At 35.0% G+C, this 19,084-nt stretch overlaps 7 protein-coding genes across 10 annotated transcripts in view; 3 read left to right on the top strand and 4 right to left on the bottom strand.

Annotated features, from left to right (window-relative positions):
* Window positions 1–213: 213 nt before the first annotated feature.
* Hlc (putative ATP-dependent RNA helicase DDX56) lies at window positions 214–3,369 on the bottom strand. Its single transcript, XM_018522348.1, has 6 exons — window positions 3,204–3,369; window positions 2,291–2,734; window positions 1,936–2,195; window positions 1,635–1,827; window positions 842–1,137; window positions 214–607 (listed from the first exon to the last, which is right to left on the bottom strand). The coding sequence occupies exons 1-6, from the start codon at window positions 3,276–3,278 to the stop codon at window positions 241–243; spliced, it is 1,635 nt and encodes a 544-aa protein (XP_018377850.1). The 5' UTR covers window positions 3,279–3,369; the 3' UTR covers window positions 214–240.
* A 1,261-nt stretch (window positions 3,370–4,630) lies between these two features.
* LOC108770680 (low molecular weight phosphotyrosine protein phosphatase) lies at window positions 4,631–6,050 on the bottom strand. The gene is made up of 5 exons (XM_018522364.1): window positions 6,032–6,050; window positions 5,825–5,948; window positions 5,453–5,643; window positions 5,040–5,201; window positions 4,631–4,959 (listed from the first exon to the last, which is right to left on the bottom strand). Exons 2-5 carry the CDS (start codon window positions 5,871–5,873, stop codon window positions 4,876–4,878), a joined length of 486 nt encoding a protein of 161 aa, XP_018377866.1. The 5' UTR covers window positions 5,874–5,948; window positions 6,032–6,050; the 3' UTR covers window positions 4,631–4,875.
* A 1,764-nt stretch (window positions 6,051–7,814) lies between these two features.
* Window positions 7,815–9,259, bottom strand: LOC108770678 (Elongator complex protein 6). 4 transcript variants are annotated; one of them, XM_018522359.1, is made up of 2 exons: window positions 8,841–9,014; window positions 7,815–8,729 (listed from the first exon to the last, which is right to left on the bottom strand). In XM_018522359.1, the coding sequence occupies exons 1-2, from the start codon at window positions 8,878–8,880 to the stop codon at window positions 7,897–7,899; spliced, it is 873 nt and encodes a 290-aa protein (XP_018377861.1). In that variant the 5' UTR covers window positions 8,881–9,014; the 3' UTR covers window positions 7,815–7,896. The 4 variants fall into 4 exon arrangements, with proteins under 4 accessions (XP_018377861.1, XP_018377862.1, XP_018377863.1 ...); XM_018522360.1 differs by lacking the exon at window positions 8,841–9,014 and adding an exon at window positions 9,112–9,259 and having other exon boundaries at window positions 7,816–8,729; XM_018522361.1 differs by lacking the exon at window positions 8,841–9,014 and adding an exon at window positions 9,148–9,259 and having other exon boundaries at window positions 7,816–8,729.
* A 727-nt stretch (window positions 9,260–9,986) lies between these two features.
* On the top strand, window positions 9,987–12,003 carry LOC108770677 (hydroxyacylglutathione hydrolase, mitochondrial). Its single transcript, XM_018522358.1, has 5 exons — window positions 9,987–10,177; window positions 10,466–10,575; window positions 11,130–11,475; window positions 11,537–11,640; window positions 11,705–12,003. The coding sequence occupies exons 1-5, from the start codon at window positions 10,105–10,107 to the stop codon at window positions 11,975–11,977; spliced, it is 906 nt and encodes a 301-aa protein (XP_018377860.1). The 5' UTR covers window positions 9,987–10,104; the 3' UTR covers window positions 11,978–12,003.
* A 30-nt stretch (window positions 12,004–12,033) lies between these two features.
* Window positions 12,034–13,444, bottom strand: LOC108770679 (non-histone protein 10). The gene is made up of 4 exons (XM_018522363.1): window positions 13,257–13,444; window positions 13,111–13,181; window positions 12,690–13,035; window positions 12,034–12,612 (listed from the first exon to the last, which is right to left on the bottom strand). Exons 1-4 carry the CDS (start codon window positions 13,353–13,355, stop codon window positions 12,502–12,504), a joined length of 627 nt encoding a protein of 208 aa, XP_018377865.1. The 5' UTR covers window positions 13,356–13,444; the 3' UTR covers window positions 12,034–12,501.
* Window positions 13,445–13,691: 247 nt separating this feature from the next.
* On the top strand, window positions 13,692–16,161 carry LOC108770673 (ATP-dependent DNA helicase Q1). Its single transcript, XM_018522353.1, has 2 exons — window positions 13,692–13,896; window positions 14,324–16,161. Exons 1-2 carry the CDS (start codon window positions 13,845–13,847, stop codon window positions 16,069–16,071), a joined length of 1,800 nt encoding a protein of 599 aa, XP_018377855.1. The 5' UTR covers window positions 13,692–13,844; the 3' UTR covers window positions 16,072–16,161.
* Window positions 16,162–16,235: 74 nt separating this feature from the next.
* Window positions 16,236–19,084, top strand: part of TBC1D16 (TBC1 domain family member 16) — a 4,485-nt gene continuing 1,636 nt past the window's right edge. The window contains 3 exon segments of the mRNA XM_018522365.1: window positions 16,236–17,719; window positions 17,813–18,746; window positions 18,822–19,083. Of these exon segments, the coding sequence (XP_018377867.1) occupies window positions 17,882–18,746; window positions 18,822–19,083 (1,127 nt within the window). The 5' untranslated portion in view covers window positions 16,236–17,719; window positions 17,813–17,881.

The following is a 19,084-nucleotide window of genomic DNA, read 5'->3' as shown; positions in this document are numbered from 1 at the left end:
CACAGCTCAGAGTAGCTTATAATATAAGTCATTCAACACTGAACACTACGCCATCTTTAACTAAAAAAATGAAATTCTGGACAAAATGCATTTTGAAAGTCTGCTCCTCAAATGTGTACAGTAGAAGTCAGTATTAAAAACAAAAAGACAAATCTCTTTCGGCAGAATTATTGCATATATTTATGAATATGTAGTTAATTTCATATTATAATTTTGACGAACTTATACAATGAATTAATTTTACAGAGACTTATTTCCTGGTATCTGTAAACTTATCAATGGATTCGAAGCGCGAGCTAGATATCTTGATTTAGCAGTCGTTGCTCCTGACACAGAATCTCTATCAAATTTTCTTTTTCTTTTTCCTATTCCCATGACTTTCTTCAAAGTAGGCGGTATTATATATTCAGGCACATCTTTTAAATGCGGTTGCAGTTTCACAGTATGCAACGTCTTGTCTTGCCGTAATGATTTCAAGTCTCGTGGATTATCCTCAAAATAACTTTTTAGCTTTTCACAATTTATAACTTCTTGTTTAATTTCTTTCAATCGCGCTTCTCGAACGGCAATCCTTGTAACGGCTTTCCAAGCATCTTTCGCACGATACCTAAAATTATCATAATTTCATAATAAAATAGAACAGATCAGCGTCAAAAATAATTCTAAAAAATTTAAATGAATTGAAAAATAAAGTTTATCTGAAAAAAAGTGTACCTTCCTCTCTCTCTCTCTCTCTCTCTCTCTCTCTCTCTCTCTCTCTCTCACACACACACACACACACACACACAAAAATCTTTAATATGCTGCAAGAACAAAATCAGAAAAATCGGATTATACATACCGAAAGCCTTCCATTTCTTCCAATTTAAACTGATAAATTTTAAATAAATTCTCACAATTGTAAGTATGCTTCAATTCTTGTTCTACTTCTTCCATTAATGGTTTTTCCTTAACAGCTACGAAGCTAAGTACGGTTCCCTGGTTCTTTCCACGAGCAGTACGCCCTGCTCTGTGTACGTAAGAATTTAAATTCAATGGGAAATCAAAGTTGATTACATTGGATACAAATTGAAAATCGATGCCACGTGCTACACCAGATTCCTTGTCTTTTTTTCGTTTGCTTTTTTTCACATGCGACTGTAAAAAATAAATATATTTAAAAAAATGATACAAATAAAATATATTTCGTTATTATAACATACACGGAAAGAACTTTCTCTTAAAATTTATCTTAAAATGCATGATAATCGTAGGACAATATGATATTTCGAAGAATTTTATGTGTTTCTCTCTGATTTAATGTTGCCACAATAAAATACATGAAATATGTTTAATTAATTTTACTAAAAGTAACGTTTCAATAATTTAAAAATATATTGAATCGTTTATGACTCTTTGTTTTAAAATTTTTAATGAAATAGACAAAGTTGGAAAATGAATTCATGTTCAGCAAAAGTAAACATGTATTAAAAATAGCTCAAACTGTTAAAACAATTTTTTTTCACAGAGTAATGTAATTGAATCGGGCCAAATTGTTTCACATTTAATATTAAATATAGTAAAATTTATAGTGAATTTTACGGTAAAATATAATAAAAAATTCTCTCCACATGTACATTCATGTATATTCTTACCTCTTCCAATACTTTCTCATCCGATGCTATTATAATATCATAAGTGCCACTGTTGAATTGTGAAACTGCTCTACATCTTGAAGTTGCTGGTAACTCGGAATTTAAAACACAAGTTGGAATACCAAACTGCTCTAAGAATAATTTCAATTTATAGCATCTATCCACAGTATGTACAAAAATTATACATTTGCCCCTGAATGAAAAATAAAAACACATAATATTTTTGCAATGATTCGTAAACATCATTTTCTATTAGAAAATATTATATACTCTACACTAAACTTATCTATGTGTAAGATACCTAATTAAATGTAATTTTAATAAAGCATATAAAATGGCAGCTTTATCATTTTCTTCTGCAGCCAAAGTATAGTGAGCCAATTGTGTAGGAGGAGCTAATGGTGGCTCTTCTAGCTTTAAAATTGCAGGATTGTGAAGAATTAATTTTTTTAAACTTTGAACATCTTCAGACAATGTAGCAGATGCCAAAACTGCTTGATATGCCATTGGTAGATAAGCTAATACAGCTTTTAAGTCCTTTTCGTATCCAAATGAAAATAGCTGTAATAATCAATGTTATAATTATGTATTATTAAATGATATAATCTGACTAAATTTAATTTGTAATATTTGTAAATTCTATACTACAGACATACCAAATCAGCTTCATCGATTATTAATGTATCGAGACTATGTTTCAGCATTAAATTTTTTGCTTTTAAATGCTGTAGTAATCGACCTGGTGTAACCACAACAATATCTGGCATATCTCTCAGTAAAAGTTTTTGCGCATTTAAATCCGTTTGTAAACTAAGGTCAACCGTTCTGACTTCCCTACAGCATTTTGTCGTTAGGCTTACGATAACATCATGAATTTGCCTGCACAGTTCCTTGCTAGGTGCGATGATCAGGCCCTTGATCTCCTGTTTCTCTTGCATCCGTTTGTTTATCAATATTTTCTGAATAAGCGGTACTACAAAGGCAGCAGTTTTACCCGAACCTGTACGAGCCTTGATTAAGAGATCCTTTCCTTCCAATAACAGAGGTATCACTTTGTCTTGTATTAATGTAGGTTCCATCCAACCTAGCTTCGTGATAGCCTATATAATTTAATTAATATATATTTTTTAATCTATATTTCTCAGATTATTCTTATACTTGTTGCTTAGTACATTTAAAAAATATTTATAAAAACTTGCTATTATGACATGTTTTGATATTTTCATTCATTGTCGGTCAATTTTTTATGGTTTAAGACTTAAAGCTTAGGTAATAACTTATTGTAGAAAGCCTATAAGACTTAGAACTACTAACTCCCGACTCATAGTAAAATCAGTTTGACAGATTTCCTAACCTGATTATCGCTTAAATTTACAACTTTAACGCTTAATATCTCGGTTCGCGGGGCAAAGCAACACTTTTTTTTCTGTTAGTTTATTTCGTACAGAAACGCAAAAAATGAGCCTAATTTCATCAAAATCGGTAAGCCCGTCTCCTTCGTATTTATCAAACAATTGAACTTAAATACACAACATATCGTTTTACTAGACTATGATGAATTAGCTTTACCTTTAGTATTCTGTCATCCAACTCATGTTCGTGAAATTTTTTTAATTTCGGTTCAATTTCTTCATTCAATTCCATCTCGTTCGTAGATACGTTTATGAATTATTTAGATCTTATTATTAATTACAAACATTTCATCAATACTCAATCGTTGACACACGTGCATGTGCTTACGTAGATCAATGAGAGCCAACCATAATCGATATCAATTTAAAAAAAGATCGATGTGCCGTTTAATCGAATTCTGAAACATCGAATCGAGCATCGATTATTGAGCGAGGAAAAACTTCGACTTTTGTATAATCGATGAAACATGGCCCATCCCTACTTTAAACGTGAATTAATGGTATTGAAAATAAACTCAGTAGAATAATCATTATTTAATAATGTACTATAATATACTTAATGTTATCTGAGTGAAATCTCGGATGTGATAGAAAAATAACTCTCACAACCATTCCAAACACAGTATACCTCTTTTTTGAGAAAGAGGATGTGCAGATAAAAAGTTCAGGTATCTACCTGAGAACGTAGGTTTGTGGTACCAATTAAATTCTATGACTTTGTTCATCTTAATAATTGTGATATAGAAAAAAAAAAAATTAATCCTATCACCACCTATTTTTAATGTAAATAGCATCCTCGGATGAAACGAATTAAATGTTTTTAGTGTGTAATCAGTGAATCCCTCAGGTACAGCCATTATAATGTCATCTACGTATCTAAAGTACAGAAAGGTAATTGTCCACCAATAGTATCCAGAGAAAGTGAAGATCCCCCCCATAGGAGTACCAAAATTCTATTTGTAATAATTTCCATTAAACGAAAAATATGTCAAGTTCAGAATCAAGCATATAGTTGATAAAAATTCCTCCTTAGGCATATTCACAACTCCCTTTAAAAATTCCCCGTATCTATTTGAAACACTCCCAACAGCTAAGTCAATTGGAATGTTTGTAAATAAAGAAACAACATCTAAAGAAATTAAAATGTAATCATTATCTAAAAAAAGTTCCCTTCAATCTCTGAACTAGTTGAAAACTGATTGGCTGGTACACACACTGCGTATTCCACAATACACGATTTGAAATTCTTATTCTCTGTTCTCTGTTCCTTTTATTGTGCGGAGCCCCTAACAATATATTATATGCTACTGCAGTAGCTTAATAAAATAAGATAATAACCTTCATGAAAACATATTTGCAAATGATTTTTCAAGTGTGTGATTAAATAAGGAAGCTTAAGCCTTCATTAGATTTTAGAAACATAAATGACACTTCCAAAAATTCATTCAATGCTTTGTTGTTGAAATATTTACTGCTGAAAATAACATATATATATATATATAATTTTTTAAATATTGTTATTACTATGAAAATATAAATTAAAAGCTTGAAATGAGAAAAAAATGTATATTGTCTACATAATTTTTTAACATTTACACATTTCTCACATCCTTTTCTTATATAATTATCTTAGAACATACCAATAAGTTTATAATGATCTTATGAATGATGTTATCAATATTCATTTCTCTATATTAAATATGATGATATTCTTGGGAAACATTCTATTTTGTAATAAATTTAATATTTAAAAATTTTGGATCTATTGGTTCAGAACATATTCTTCTAAAAATATATAGGTAAATTGATTCTTTAGAACAGTCTTCTCATTAACTTGAATATTTGTCCAAAAATGCTGTTATGCATGTTATACATTGATCATAGGCTTTCTGAAATCCTGCACTATCGCTGTCCTGTAAAAAGATCATGAGAATAATTTAATATATCTTCAACTTTTGTTTTCTAATTCTATAAATGCTAAAAGGTGACGTACGTAATACGGATCTCGTATTATAATTGTTCCGCTTGGATTATAACTTCCTAGAAGTTCCACTTTTGCTTGGGAAGTCGTTGGTTTCGTACTAAGTAAATCTTTAATGTTTCCCTGATCCATACCAAATATCCAATCATATTTGTCGAAGTCGTCTAATTCGATCTGTATGTAATTAAAGACATTTAGATATATATACAATGATATAATAATACAATATAAGTTCCAATGATTCTAAATAAATATTGAATAATTCGTCTAATTACAATTTATCTAATTACAATAATTTTTCCTTTCTTCACAGAAAAAATTTAATCATAAAACTATTCAGTGCATAGAAAACCGATGCTAATTGCTATTACAGTAATCGCGATAATAAAATTTTAACGTTTATTCTTGAAAATACGAAATCTTACTTTGCGGGCTGTATGGGAATAATCAATGATTCCATTTTCCGTTAGCGTATCCCGTGCTCTAATATCTGGTTTTTTACCTGTATGATATCCAATAATGGCAGCGCTTTCTACCTTCCACTGATCTTGCAAACCTCTCTTCTTCACTTCATTCTGGAATACAGCCTCTGCTATAGGCGAACGACAAATATTGCCTGTAACATAAGATATAAATAATCATTAATTAATAACACAAGCACAGTTTATATATATATTATATTTTTTATTATGTTTATTAGTTTTATTATATATATTAGAAAATATCTATACATATATATATTTACAAAATTAAAAAGTATAAAATGTTTTATGCGTTATGCGACATCTCTATAATACCTAAGCAAATCATAAGCACTTTCTTCGATTCTGTCTCGATAGAAGACATAGTATGCCTTTGTTTAAATAAAAATTATTTTCTTAAGTACACAGTACAATTCTTCTCTGTTGAACGGCCTTGTCTCTGCAAATATTTTCCTTCAATCTTTCACAAGAAAATTAAATGTTACTGAGAAAATGTAGAAATTTATTGAAAAAATTTATTACCCTTACAAAAGACCGTTAGTTTCGTCAAAAATTTTTAATTTAATTTTTAATTTTTTTTTAAATACACTTTGCATTCCACAGATGATAACATCAAGGATAAAATTTATATAAGATGCGTCACGTCATTTGTCTTTACTTTACGCGAAAAGCCTTCACGACTTGTCCAGATTTATTTAGTCCAATTGACCAATCACCCAATCAACAAAATTGAGAGGATCCCGTTTGCAAACACCACTCATATCAGCTGGTGTCTAGTAATTTTTCACTGCTTTACAAATGAGAATATTTTATTTTTAAATTAGTTATAGCGTTTTCGGCCCGGTCAGGTTTGCACCAACCTGGGTTGGATTAATGGCGTTTTGTGCTCTCCTATTGGTAGAGCGGGTGACGTCAACCAATAGGAAAGATTAATCCAACCCAGGTTGGTGCAAACCCGATCGGGCCGAAAACGCTATTAGTGACGCATGTGTGCAACATGCAATGTGTGCAATCGGAGCCTTCCCACAAAATTTATGCCCATTTACGAACAGAAGTTGGCGACACTGACGGATTCTTCTGGTCTGGGGTTTTATATGTTTGCGTCAAATCCTATACCGTTCCCATGGAACAATAAAGGCCATTCTACATTGATCGTATCGTAGACGTCGCAAGTCACAAGTTTGTTGCTTGAACTAATCCGATGCTCCGATTTTAAAGGCCCGTCTACAATACACGGAGTAAGAAGTAAGAGTAAGAAATTGACCAATCACAGTCGATTATTCTTCTCACATTCGACTGTGATTGGTCAATTTCTTACTCTTACTTCTTACTCCGTGTATTGTAGACGGGCCTTAAAGTCATATGATGCTTACGACGCTTCCGACGCTACGATACGACCAATGTAGAATGGTCTTTAAATATAAGAATCGACTATGAATACCAATCGTACACTCAGTGTAGACTCAACATTGGGTGCGTTTCGTTTCTCGCATAATGCGCATAATGCGTCGTTTATCCTTGTTGCTCACCAAATGTTAAACAAGGACAATGGATGCATCATGCGCGATACGGAACGCATCTATTGCTAAAAGATTTTGGCACGTTTTTTGAGATAATATCATGAATATAAACATCTCTTATGCTGCATAATTATTATATGTATGTTACGTGTTTTTCTGAAATTATTAAAGATAGTAAGAGAAATGCTACAATTTTTATAATTTGTTGGAGCCTTTTAAGTGATAGACAAAAGTATCTCTTCAAGAAAGGGCAAAGAAAATGATATTTCAATTTTTTAAATAAAATTATACGATCTTTTATGAATTTTCTTTAATAATTTTTTGTAAAAATATGCATATAAAAATATAGCAAAAAATTAATAATTTACAAGATATTTTATATTTCATATAAAAATATGTGAAAATAAAGTATATAATTTCATTAAAATTATACAATTTTTCATTTCATTTAATATAATAAATTTTTATTTAAAAAAATAGGATAAAGGTCTTGCATAATTTGTAACTGAAAATATTTCTTTTTACGAGAAATAGAGACTGAGGGTGATGTCCCATGCAGCGGATCGTGCGTAAGCGGATTCGCGTATCGCCAATCACAGAATCATCACTTAGATATGCTTGCGAAATTTGCAAACAGATCTAAGAGAATGATTCTGTGATTGGCGATACGCGAATCCGCTTACGCACGATCCGCTGCATGGGACATCACCCTAAGATGCATGTTAAATTAATGTAGAAAAAACATTAGATATCTAATTCTAATTTTTTTTTACTACTCTCTCTCTCTCTCTCTATATATAGTAACTATAAATATCAGAAATACATAAAAATCGATTATCAAAAACTAGAGCAATGTAAATTTATTATTTATGACAGGATAGACATTGCACCAGGTGCACAAATCTTTACTTGCCAATCCAACAATTTAAACAGATGTATTGTTTTCTCTAACCAATGATATTTAGATCTAACAGAATCTGTCTTCCAGTAAACAGTTAGTTTACCGGATGCATCACTAGAATGTCCTGTCTTGAATGGTTGTGTCGTAACACACAGATGTGCCATGTATTTTAAGGCATTAGCAATAATATCTGCATTCGAAGTCTGTAGATTGTCTTGATACATATGTGCAAGAATACAAAGTTGCGACAAGGGATACAATGATATAAACGATCTTAAGTATCTTATAAAATACATAGTATCACGTAAACTAAGACCCAGATTAAGGAGATGATTTATATCGTCGATAATAAGGACAACAGATTCAGTAAATCTTGCTGCTTCATCATACTTTTCTTTGACACATGTAAAAAATCTGTGTGCAATATCTACATGTTCTGTAGAAGTGACATCTGGAATTATTGTTTCTGTTCCATTTGTAAAACCTTTATACATATCAGTGATATTGCTGGCTATAATTTTCATTGGTTCAACAACAGTGACCTGACCCTTTCCTTTCAAATTAAGAAGATTGTAGCCAAATTTCATGCCAATGTTATGATAATGACCAAGGGTATTATGACAAAGAACGAGGCAAACAGCGGCATCCATCCTTTTCAATGCATGTAATAAAATGGCATTCACCAAGAAATTTGCATTGGTACCATGTTGCTCTTCGATTAAGATTGTTTTACCATTCATGTTTACTCTGTCAATTCCAAGAATATTGGACATCATTACCATTGGGGTAGCCATAATAACTGAAAAATGAAAGCGCATTATTGCTCAGTCTCACGATAAAAACTAATTATTTAGAATTGCTTCCTCGCCTTAAATCTTAATAAAAATTGTCGAGGAGAATTGTAACACACGAGGCATATGTAAGATTTCTGAATACAAGATTTTTTTCATTTCGCAACGAGAACTGCGTTTTTTAGTTCTCTCATTTGCCCATTATTTATACGAATTTGTTGTTATAATCTCGAGAGCCCAAATATATTTTTTATATTTTATTAACTTATTTAATAAAAATATACTCATTTTTTTCAACTATAATATTGATTCAAAACGAAAGAATCTGGCAAAAAAACGCGGTGGTATATTTCGCGAAACAAATTATTACGCGTAAAGGCCACCACACACAAAATGACAGGTAATTATTTAGAAAACGCCTTTCACCTTCAATTTCAATGAAATTATGCTTATTCGAAGTGTTTTTGCATGAAAGAATCTGGCAGTGAAATGTTATACCTCGTCCTGCGAATCGAGATACTAAATTACGTATGCGTGAAGTTTATGACTACTAAGGTTAGGAAATCAATCATCCACCCCCCCCCCTTTTTTTTTCCCCTCCCCCCTATGAGGAGAACGCGGCTTCTGTGATTGATTGCGTTCAGCAGAAAATGCAGCTTTGCAACTATTGTAAAATTCTTGAAAATGATTGGTTTATACATTTAGATCCAATGAGAAACTAAGGGCAAGGCTGTTATTAATGTATTCTTTTAGATCATCCAATCAGCATTTTAGATCTAGAAGAATACATCAATAGCAGCGAGCGCTCACTCAACTATTGAGTCCGCTGAACGCAGCCATTGCCTGCTATGTGCAAACCGTGGTCAATGAGTGCATCCAGAAGCACGATTACTCGAACTGAGCGCTCAGTGAGCTCTTACATTTGATAGGCATATTCTATTAGATCTAAAAATATAGACCAAACAGATACAAGACCTCCATTGAGCGGTCATGCTTCTGCACCTATTCTCTCGTTGAACAGAGTATAGGGTGCATGTTTGTTATAATATACGTAACTTATAGCTTAGAGTTATCTGGATCTCTGGATGTAAATTCCGCAGCCCTGTGTTCTCTACTTTTAATTGTGTTTCTGGCCTAAACCTCTAGATATACCAAAGTAGCGCAAGCAGCCTTTTACTTACTATACGTTATTAGGCAAGTAGCAAAAGGCCTATTCTTTTTAGTTAAACTTTTGCACCAGTTCATCTTTCTTCCTTTTCTCTTCAAGAGGAAAAAAGAAGAAGAAAGATAAACTGGTGCAAAAGTTCAGCCAAAAAGAATAGGCTTAAAGAGTGATAAGTTTTGTGCGCACAAAATAAATGAGGCACCGAGTTTTTTGTCATCATGTTTCGTCAAATTGCATTACGTGCATGTCCAACATGGCTTGAAAATAAACTCATGTTTTTGTATTTTAGGGGTATGTTTTATATGTTTGCCCGGTTGTGCGTTTGTCATCACCTTGTACTGTAGCTACATTACTGTGTGTTTACTGCTACCATTAGCATCAGTATTTTGCTTTGCATTATATATTGTAGATTTTTTAATTTATTTATTTTACCGCTTCTTTTATTTTACATCTAAATATTTAATCAATATTTTCAAATTTATGATTGATAAAAGTGTATCATATAAATCATGCTCATCCATCAAAAGTTGTATGTGCATATAATTTTATAAATTACTTATTTTTTTTGTAATATTTCAGCAAAGAGTGCTTCTGTCAACGGCAGATCGCATAGTCTGAGTGCAACAGTAGATCATTCCAATATGAAAGTACAAATATTACCAGCCCTTCAAGATAATTATATGTATTTAGTACGTGCTTTCCTTGTACATATATTGTTTTCTATAGTATATTTTTTACATAGGCAAGATACACACACACACACGGAATGTCTCATACTGCTGCATTTTCTTTTAAGGACATATTTTTTAGGTAATTTTGAGACAAAATTCCTACGAAAATGTCGAGATTACAATAATTTTTTTAATTATAAGCTAACTTTAAATGCTTATGAGTCAAACCATTTTACTTTTAAAGCTTCTATTATTATTTCTGAATTCTTTTGAGCATTCTAGATGAAAATCCTAATACGAAAATATCGAGCCTATATAATAGTTTTCGAATTACATACTATCTTTAACCAATTATAATTCAAAAACTATTGTAGCCTCGATATTTTTGTATCAGGATTTTCGGTTCAAAATTACCTCAAGAATATATTCTTAAGTTATGTAAAATCTCTATAGCCATTCGATGTACAATAAAATGCCATAGAATAAATGTCATGGTAAAATGTTAACATACCAACTTTTTTAATATCTTCATTTCATGTTCTTGTCATATAATTTTTTTGAAATTTTATAAGATTATCGATGAAGAAACACAGGAGGCTGCTATTGTAGATCCTGTCGATCCAGAAGCTGTAACTGCAGCTGTCCAACAAAATGATGTCAAATTAACAAAGGTGTTAACTACTCATCATCATTGGGATCACGCCGGAGGAAACGCCAAACTATCTAAAAGCTTCGCCGATCTCGTGATATATGGTGGAGATGACAGAGTAGAAGCCATTAATCGTAAAATTATGCACAATGATACATTCAGCATTGGCAATTTATCAGTCAAGTGTCTAGCAACACCTTGTCATACGCGTGGGCACATTTGTTACTATGTTACGGGAGAAGGACAACATTCACCATCTGTATTCACAGGTAAAGTTAGGTATATAATAGAAAGAAAATGTCCAAATATAATGTTTAACCCATTTAAAAGGGGACACGCTGTTTGCTGGAGGCTGTGGGAAATTTTTCGAAGGTACCGCAGATCAAATGTACAAAGCGCTCATCGAAATTCTAGGCTCTTTACCTGAAGAGACAGTAAGTTATACTTGAGTAAAATTGTAATTTAGTTCTCGAAACGAATTATTTTTATAATTTATAGAAGGTGTATTGTGGACACGAATATACTGTCAACAACCTCAAGTTCGGTCTACACGTGGAGCCTGAGAATGTGGCAATACAACAAAAATTGGATCAGGTGCACATTCAACGTGCTAATAATCTTCCAACAGTGCCTAGTACTATTAAAGATGAAAAGCTGACAAATCCGTTTATGAGAGTGCACGAACCATCCGTTATGAAACACGCGCAGCAAAATGATCCCATTCAGACAATGTCATACTTACGGCGTGAGAAAGATAACTTTAAAGTTTAAATTTTCGATAAAACACTTTCCTTTTTATATTCATCAAATATTTATATAGTAGTTGTTAACATAAATTTTAAATGTAAAAAGGATAGATGATCGAAACAAATTTTATTTCTATGTTCATGTGTATAATGCGTTATGGTGTCCAATAACAAAATAAATATCCAGATATCCATCTTCTCTTTTTTTCTCATTTATCTGTCATTCATTCAACTTCCTGAATTTTAGTTGTCGCGCTATTATCGCAGTCCTCTATCCTTACAATGTAAATTTTTCTGCATAAAAATTTCTCGGATTATCTTGATTTCTTGCTCTTGTTTTTAATATATCTAACAATGTCAATCAAATGTACTTGCACATGCATTATTGATAGACGCACTTGGTGAATCAAAAAGTAGATACATGGAGCTATCTATAAATATTTGTAATTTTTTTTGTTTATAATTGCTATTGTACTGTTTTTACAAAACTATAATTATCCTTATTATCCTTCTTCCAGAATTAATATTCATTCACTTGAATGCCAAATATTACGTTATATTTACTGGCAATTGACATGGTGCATCTTCAGTCTTCTTATTATATATTTGCATTTCAGCGACATACTTCTCTTTGGATCTCTCATACATGTCATAATATACCTGAAACAATATGTAATGAACAAGTCAAAATACAATCAGAGTCAATTATTCATGTAATACATAATGTTACATCTTACTTTTTTATCCTCAGAACTGAGAGATTTCCAAGTGGTTGCCAGTTGTCTAGTGAGTTCTTGCTTACTAGGCTCTGGTTCTCCAGCTAAACGTTCCATTACACGAGGTCTTTGCTCTTGACAAAATTGGAAGAAAGGATTAGCAGGTCTTTTTGGTGCATTCGGATCAGCTTTCGTGCTCTTTCTTTTCGCTCCTTTTCTAGGCTTCTCCTCTTTAGCACTATGAGAGGTACCCTTTCCTCCTTTCTCTAATTTTGGAGTTGTTTGAAACACACTGTTCTCTTCAAGTACACCCATTGGAGCTTCCCGCCATCGATCTCCATGTCGATCCAATCGATCAATCAAGAATCTGCGAATCAATATCACGGATGATGAAAATATAAGGAAATTTTAGATATTAAACAATGTAACTTATAAAACTAACTTTTTCTCTTTCCTCGTGCGTCGAAGAAGCTTCCTTACTTTCTGGATTCTGTAGACCAACCTCTCATTTTCCTATTGTTTAAAAAATACTATATAGTTAAAAAAAACCGTCGATAATGATTTCATTCCTCAAGGAGGAGACTTAACCTGTTGTAAAACTTCACATCTATCCAAGAGTAATTGATATTTCCTTTTGTAAATATCAACCTCTTCCGGTTCTACGTCATATTCGGAATCATCGGACATTGTGACTTGAAAATTCACAATGAAACAAGTATGCAAAAAAACAGTTATAGAGAAAAACAATTCTTCTAGATCCCCTGCTTAAATTTTCCATAGACATACAACCGGAGTAAAAAGGAAATCAAACTCGAGGATGAAACTATTAAGACGTGTAGGATAATGTGAGATAGAATGTATAGGATAAAATGAAATAGAAATATGTCACTAGTACTATAAATGGCTGCCAAGTCACGCAATTGGTCAGATTGCAACAGCGAATCAGAATACATAACACCATTTTTCCTCGTGGAAAAATCTCTTCAAAAGTTGGCAACTCTGAATCCAAATGCACCTTTTTTTTTGATATGCTAAAATGTGGCAATATATTAAAATATTGTAGGTTATTAGGGCCAATAACAATTTGATGTTGATAAAAAAAACAGTTGTATCTTTGTGATTCATTAAATTTCACGGTTTTTGAATTTTTCAACGTGAAGGATATAGTCGATTAGGATGTCTATTAGCGAGACTAGAGACGTAATTATGATAGATGACGAGTGTCAAGGTTGGTTAAGTGTGTAAAACGAAACATTTTCTGTAACATTCCCAAAATCCATAGTACATTCTTTACTTTTGCACATCATTAAACACGTCAGTATTACGTGTAGAGAAGCGTCATTAATTAATTTCAATCTCGAGATTTGTATCGGCGAGATACAGCTTTCTAGCAGTTTACGATATAATCAAATTGTTCAAGATATTATGGATTTTTTTGCAATAACGTTAATCCAGATACAGCGAACGCAAAAGTTGCACGTTATCCTTCTCTTCATTAAGGTAGCTGTTAAGAGAAAAAGATAACTTGACCTTTTATATATATATATAGCGTTCACCGTATCTGGATAAACGGTATTGCAAAAAACTCCCCATTATTAGCTTAATTCCTTGTTAACGAGATTATGGATACTAGAACTTGTTCTCGAAAATTTTAGCTACGGAGAACAACGAGATAGCTGCCATTGATTATGAGCTACAACAGATAGAGAACGACCTACAGAAATTGCAGGACCGTAAGAGATTATTGACACAGCGGAAAGAGAAATTGCGCGACGATGCTCTTTTAAAGAAAAGTTTTTTTCTGTCCAAGAAGAATTGGGACAATACGGATTTCATTTGGTCTGTAAAACTCGCAGAAACATTAAAGAACGTATTCAAGATAGAAAAGCTACGAGAGTTACAGCTAACGACTATGAATGCGATCATGTCCAAGGAAGATGTCATATTGATCATGCCTACGGGTGGTGGCAAGAGTCTATGTTATCAATTACCGGCTGTGATGAGTAAAGGTATAACGGTGGTAGTTTCACCATTAGTATCCTTGATGGAGGATCAGTTGCACGGATTGCGTAAACTCGATATAAAGGCTAATATGCTGTGTGCGAAAGCTGATAAGGAAAGCATCAAAATGACTATGACGGCCCTCGTGGATAAAAGTTGTCCTCTTAAACTGATTTATATAACACCTGAATACATGGCAAAGTCCAATCGCTTCATGAATAAATTACAAAAAGCGTACGAGTTGGGACATCTAGAACGGTTTGCGATCGATGAAGTGCATTGTTGTAGTCAATGGGGACACGATTTCAGACCCGATTACAAGTTCTTGGGAGTATTGAAATCTATGTTCCCTGGAATACCGATTCTAGGTCTCACTGCAACGGCCCCGACTAAAATCATCGTAGATGTGCAGAAAATGCTAGACATTAGTGGTTGCCTAGTTTTACGAGCTCCATTCAATAGACCGAATTTATATTATGAAGTTCGTCGCAAACCGGCAGATAAGGAGACATGTCTCGCGATGATAGAAAATCTGTTGAAGAATCGATTTAACGGCAAGTCGGGTATAATTTACACGACTACGATTAAAGACGCGGAACAATTGACAACTGATTTGAGAGGCAGAGGTATCAAGGTTGGATGCTATCACGCAATGCTCGAAGCCAATTACCGATCAGAAGTTTACTCCAAGTGGATGTCGGGCAAGTATCAAGTGGTAGTGGCAACTATCGCTTTTGGATTGGGTATTGACAAGCCGGATGTGCGATTCGTGATTCATCATTGTGTTTCGAAATCAATGGAAAATTTTTATCAGGAGAGTGGTCGAGCGGGTAGAGATGGCAAAAAGTCGGTGTGTCTTGTGCTCTATAGATTAGCGGATTTATTTAAATTGAGTACGATGGTATTTCAAGATAAAGTCGGATTGCAAAATTTGTATAAAGTGTTGGCCTATTGCTTAGATCAAACTTCCTGTAGACGGAGTTTAATAGCGACTCACTTTGAAGAAAATTGGAAAGAAAACGACTGTGCAGAGATGTGTGATCATTGTAGGAGACCTACAAGCGTTAGGAAGCAGATCGATGTAGCATATTATTGTAGACAATTGTATCAGATTATGACTAAAGCGGTGCAAAACGAAATACGATTGACCGCACTGAAATTAATAGATGCTTGGTATGGTAAAGGTGTCTCGTCATTGCGAATTTCTAACGTACCTGTGCCAAATTTTACGAGAGAAAGCGCAGAGGCTATCGTAGGGTATTTGCTGATAAACGGTTATCTACAAGAGGACTTTCATTTTTCAGCATATTCTACAATATCGTATCTTAAACGCGGACCTAAGTCAGGACTGGTGTCAGTCGACGATGATTACAAGATACTCTTTAACTATGAGCTTTACTAAACTATTGTTGCAATCGATAGTACCGCGATTCATGGACTCGTAGATTCATAACAAATGTTTAATTTCAATATAATATATATTATTAAAGGATTTCTCTCTCTCTCTCTCTCTCTCTCTCTCTCTCTCTCTCTCTCTCTCTCTCTCTCGCTCTCTCTCAAAATTCAACATCATGCATTTACATTATTTGAAAATCTACTACTTTGATTACAAATACGTTAAAGCAACTAAAGCTCGCACTTAATTGCAACATTTCGAATTAGGTGTGAAATGATTGAGATTCGTTGTTGTAATTTCATAACATAATCGATGTAACTTTAGCCTCGAATAAGAAAGAGAGAGAAAGAAATTGTGTATATGGGAGAGAAATTGGACGATCGATTAAAAGTAAAAGCGAAACGCGTAATAGTTTTGTACGTTACGATTAAGAAACGTGAATAATTGATAAAAACGAGTCTACGAGGCGGCAGCCTATGGCAAATGTAGCGAAATGTCAGTGGGTCGGATAGTAGGATAGGCTGGATAGGTCGGAGGGTCTCCAGGCGGTAGGTTCCATGATGAAATGGAAATATTGATTTAGGATAAGCAGCTAGATAAGGGGGATAGTATATCCATCTGATATTTTTCTTATAATAAAAAAAATATCAATGTGCATCGTTGATGAGCTACGCTCTTCGTTCCTGTCGTCGACGTCATTATCGAACGTGTACGCATGTTGGAAAATGAGATACTTTTACAGAAACACTTTTACAATAGGTAGTGCAGTGTCGTGTACGTGTCTCTAGAATGTAGATTGTGTATAGCCAATTCAAGGGGATTTTATGACAAAATCGACGTAGTTGCGCGTGCTTGCGCGGTAGCGGCAGCGGCAGCGGCAGCCAGCGACGACGACGACGCGGCGCTCGCGCACTAAGCAGTAAGCACCAGTACTACGCAAGTAGTAAGAAATTAAGAATGCCAGCCTGAACTTTTCAGCGATTTAGAAACAGGGACGTTAATTGCTGTGCAAACGATCACAATTTTATTTTTTCTATCTCTATTGAGAGTCTATACATTACGAGTACATAACGTTTCAACAGTAACTCGTAACGCAATCGAGAGTTATATTACGAGAGTTTTCCGAAATATATCCATGTCTTTCACTCTGTGAGAAGAAGAGCGAAGAATGGCAGAGTTGTTATTTCAGAATTCGTTATCGTGGAAATCGTGCAATTCGAAAGGCAACAACAACGCGGGATGTTACGCGGATTATGACGCGGATACGTATTATTGCGTATTATCGAGTATGCTCCGTATGCTCCGTATGTAATGGTATGTAACGAGGCTAACGATAAGTGATAATGATAACGCGGTCGCGTGCGTAAGCGCGCATATATTCACGTACGCTACGCAGACAGACAAGTCGTCGTGGACGACCTACCTCTGGCGAGGCGAATCCATCCGATGCTTTTAATTACTATTACATAATTGTGATTATGTTCACCCTCCGTCCTACGTCCTCTTCCGACTGGCAACTCCTCCGTTTGCAACAACAATGTCGCTCATCATTTCAGAATTTTGTTCAACTCTTGCAGCGGCAAAAGAGTCGTCGTCGTCGTCGTCGTCGTTGTCGTCGTTGTCGTCGTCGTCGTCGTCGCCTCTCATCTCACAAGTAAGTGTAGGTATAATAAACAAACAATTAAAATTTTCATGCAACTATTAACAAAAAGTTCGACTTTTCTTTAAGTCAAATGTCATTTTACAGCGAAAAAGGACGAGACTAACTAACAACGAAAAGTAACTGACTCTCGACCAAGTAATCGCTCGATCGACAATGCCTCTTCCAAATATTTGGAGAAAAGCGAGCAACTATATCCTTGGTGAGTGCGGCCAAGACAACCGACGCGTCATTTATCAAGACGGCGAGGCATTATTCTGCAAGAATAACGTCTGCGTGCACCCTCCTACGTTAATGAGACAGCACGCCGATGTGGTGCATCATCCTGGATATATGACTATAACTTGCAAGTTGAACAACAATTCCAACAATTTGCTAATACCGACCTTGCACCTAAGTTGGATACCCAACAGCACGTTGCGCAAACATCCTACAGCGTTGGAGAATCTGAGTAGCAGGAACGCTGCCGCAACCTGCCCGAGTTCCCGTATCCCGGTCCCCGGCCCGGGGAATTCGCTCAACGTTTCGGATGTGACGAGACGCGAGCTTGAGAACGAGAATGAAAATGAACATGAACATGAACGTGAACACGAGCATGGTACCGAGAACGATAACGGAAATGGGAAACTAGATGTGTGCTTGGAGGCAAAGGAGCCCGTCAATTGCGGAGACTGCGAACGCGTTTGTTCCAGTTCCGGCTATCGTTCCAGTTACGGCAATGACTTTCCACCTCACCGAAACCCAAACATCACGCTCGATCGCAATGACGAAAATGCCGCGACCGCTATCGAGACTGAGATCGAGAATCGTCCGAATCGAGCGGCGGACTTGAGCAACGAAAAGAATGATGCTGGAGATCGACTGCTGAAAGAGCGGGACTGCTTTAACGAGATTGACACCGGGGGGAGCATCGACGAGGAGCCACGCTTCTCGTACCGCGACCGCGACGATGTCAGCGTAAAGAGTCGCAGCTTGTCATTAACGTCGACGTGTAGTTGGTCCATCTCGGTATCTACCGATGGTAGGATAGAAAAAATGGTAACCGCCAATTGTTCTCGTATAATTAACGATACTAGCGATGACGTTGTTTCTGCAGCGGAAGAAATGCCGTCGTGGATGAGGTCTCCGGAACTCCTGGCGTTACAACACAATCTTGTCTTTCCGGAGAGCGCGACCGCATCGCCTGTGACGTTGCGTAGAGCACATCGATGCAGAAAATTCTCGGTGGATCTCAGCGAGATGCGATCCTTGCGGCTGTTTTTCGCCGATCCTGCTTGCACCTGCGGTCAGTTGGTCGTCGCGAGCAGGGAGAGCCAATACAAGATCTTGCATTTCCATCACGGTGGCTTGGACCGGCTA

This window comes from Trachymyrmex cornetzi, unplaced genomic scaffold (genome assembly GCF_001594075.2).
Source record: "Trachymyrmex cornetzi isolate Tcor2-1 unplaced genomic scaffold, Tcor1.1 scaffold1307, whole genome shotgun sequence".
NCBI classification, from domain to species: Eukaryota; Metazoa; Arthropoda; class Insecta; order Hymenoptera; family Formicidae; genus Trachymyrmex; species Trachymyrmex cornetzi.
The sequence above is the reverse complement of the archived record's forward strand: the minus strand, read 5'-3'. Positions and strand labels throughout refer to the sequence as shown.

Bases quoted from the DNA above. Each gene is read 5' to 3' on its own strand.
- Hlc (XM_018522348.1), bottom strand. From the start codon at position 3,278: ATGGAATTGAATGAAGAAATTGAACCGAAATTAAAAAAATTTCACGAA. The intron at 2,196-2,290 runs GTATGTCTGTAG...TGATTATTACAG, and splicing joins TAATCGATGAAGCTGATTTG to CTATTTTCATTTGGATACGA. The intron at 1,138-1,634 runs GTAAGAATATAC...TATTTTTTACAG, and splicing joins ATGAGAAAGTATTGGAAGAG to TCGCATGTGAAAAAAAGCAA.
- LOC108770680 (XM_018522364.1), bottom strand. From the start codon at position 5,873: ATGTCTTCTATCGAGACAGAATCGAAGAAAGTGCTTATGATTTGCTTA. The intron at 5,644-5,824 runs GTATTATAGAGA...CTTATGTTACAG, and splicing joins AGTGCTTATGATTTGCTTAG to GCAATATTTGTCGTTCGCCT. The intron at 4,960-5,039 runs GTACGTCACCTT...ATCTTTTTACAG, and splicing joins TAATACGAGATCCGTATTAC to GACAGCGATAGTGCAGGATT.
- LOC108770678 (XM_018522359.1), bottom strand. From the start codon at position 8,880: ATGAAAAAAATCTTGTATTCAGAAATCTTACATATGCCTC. The intron at 8,730-8,840 runs GTGTGTTACAAT...TTCATTTTTCAG, and splicing joins AGAAATCTTACATATGCCTC to TTATTATGGCTACCCCAATG.
- LOC108770677 (XM_018522358.1), top strand. From the start codon at position 10,105: ATGTTTCGTCAAATTGCATTACGTGCATGTCCAACATGGCTTGAAAAT. The intron at 10,178-10,465 runs GTATGTTTTATA...GTAATATTTCAG, and splicing joins CATGTTTTTGTATTTTAGGG to CAAAGAGTGCTTCTGTCAAC. The intron at 10,576-11,129 runs GTACGTGCTTTC...AAATTTTATAAG, and splicing joins AAGATAATTATATGTATTTA to ATTATCGATGAAGAAACACA.
- LOC108770679 (XM_018522363.1), bottom strand. From the start codon at position 13,355: ATGTCCGATGATTCCGAATATGACGTAGAACCGGAAGAGGTTGATATT. The intron at 13,182-13,256 runs GTTAAGTCTCCT...TTTAAACAATAG, and splicing joins GATGTGAAGTTTTACAACAG to GAAAATGAGAGGTTGGTCTA. The intron at 12,613-12,689 runs GTAAGATGTAAC...ATATTGTTTCAG, and splicing joins TCAGTTCTGAGGATAAAAAA to GTATATTATGACATGTATGA.
- LOC108770673 (XM_018522353.1), top strand. From the start codon at position 13,845: ATGTCTATTAGCGAGACTAGAGACGTAATTATGATAGATGACGAGTGT. The intron at 13,897-14,323 runs GTTGGTTAAGTG...CGAAAATTTTAG, and splicing joins GATAGATGACGAGTGTCAAG to CTACGGAGAACAACGAGATA.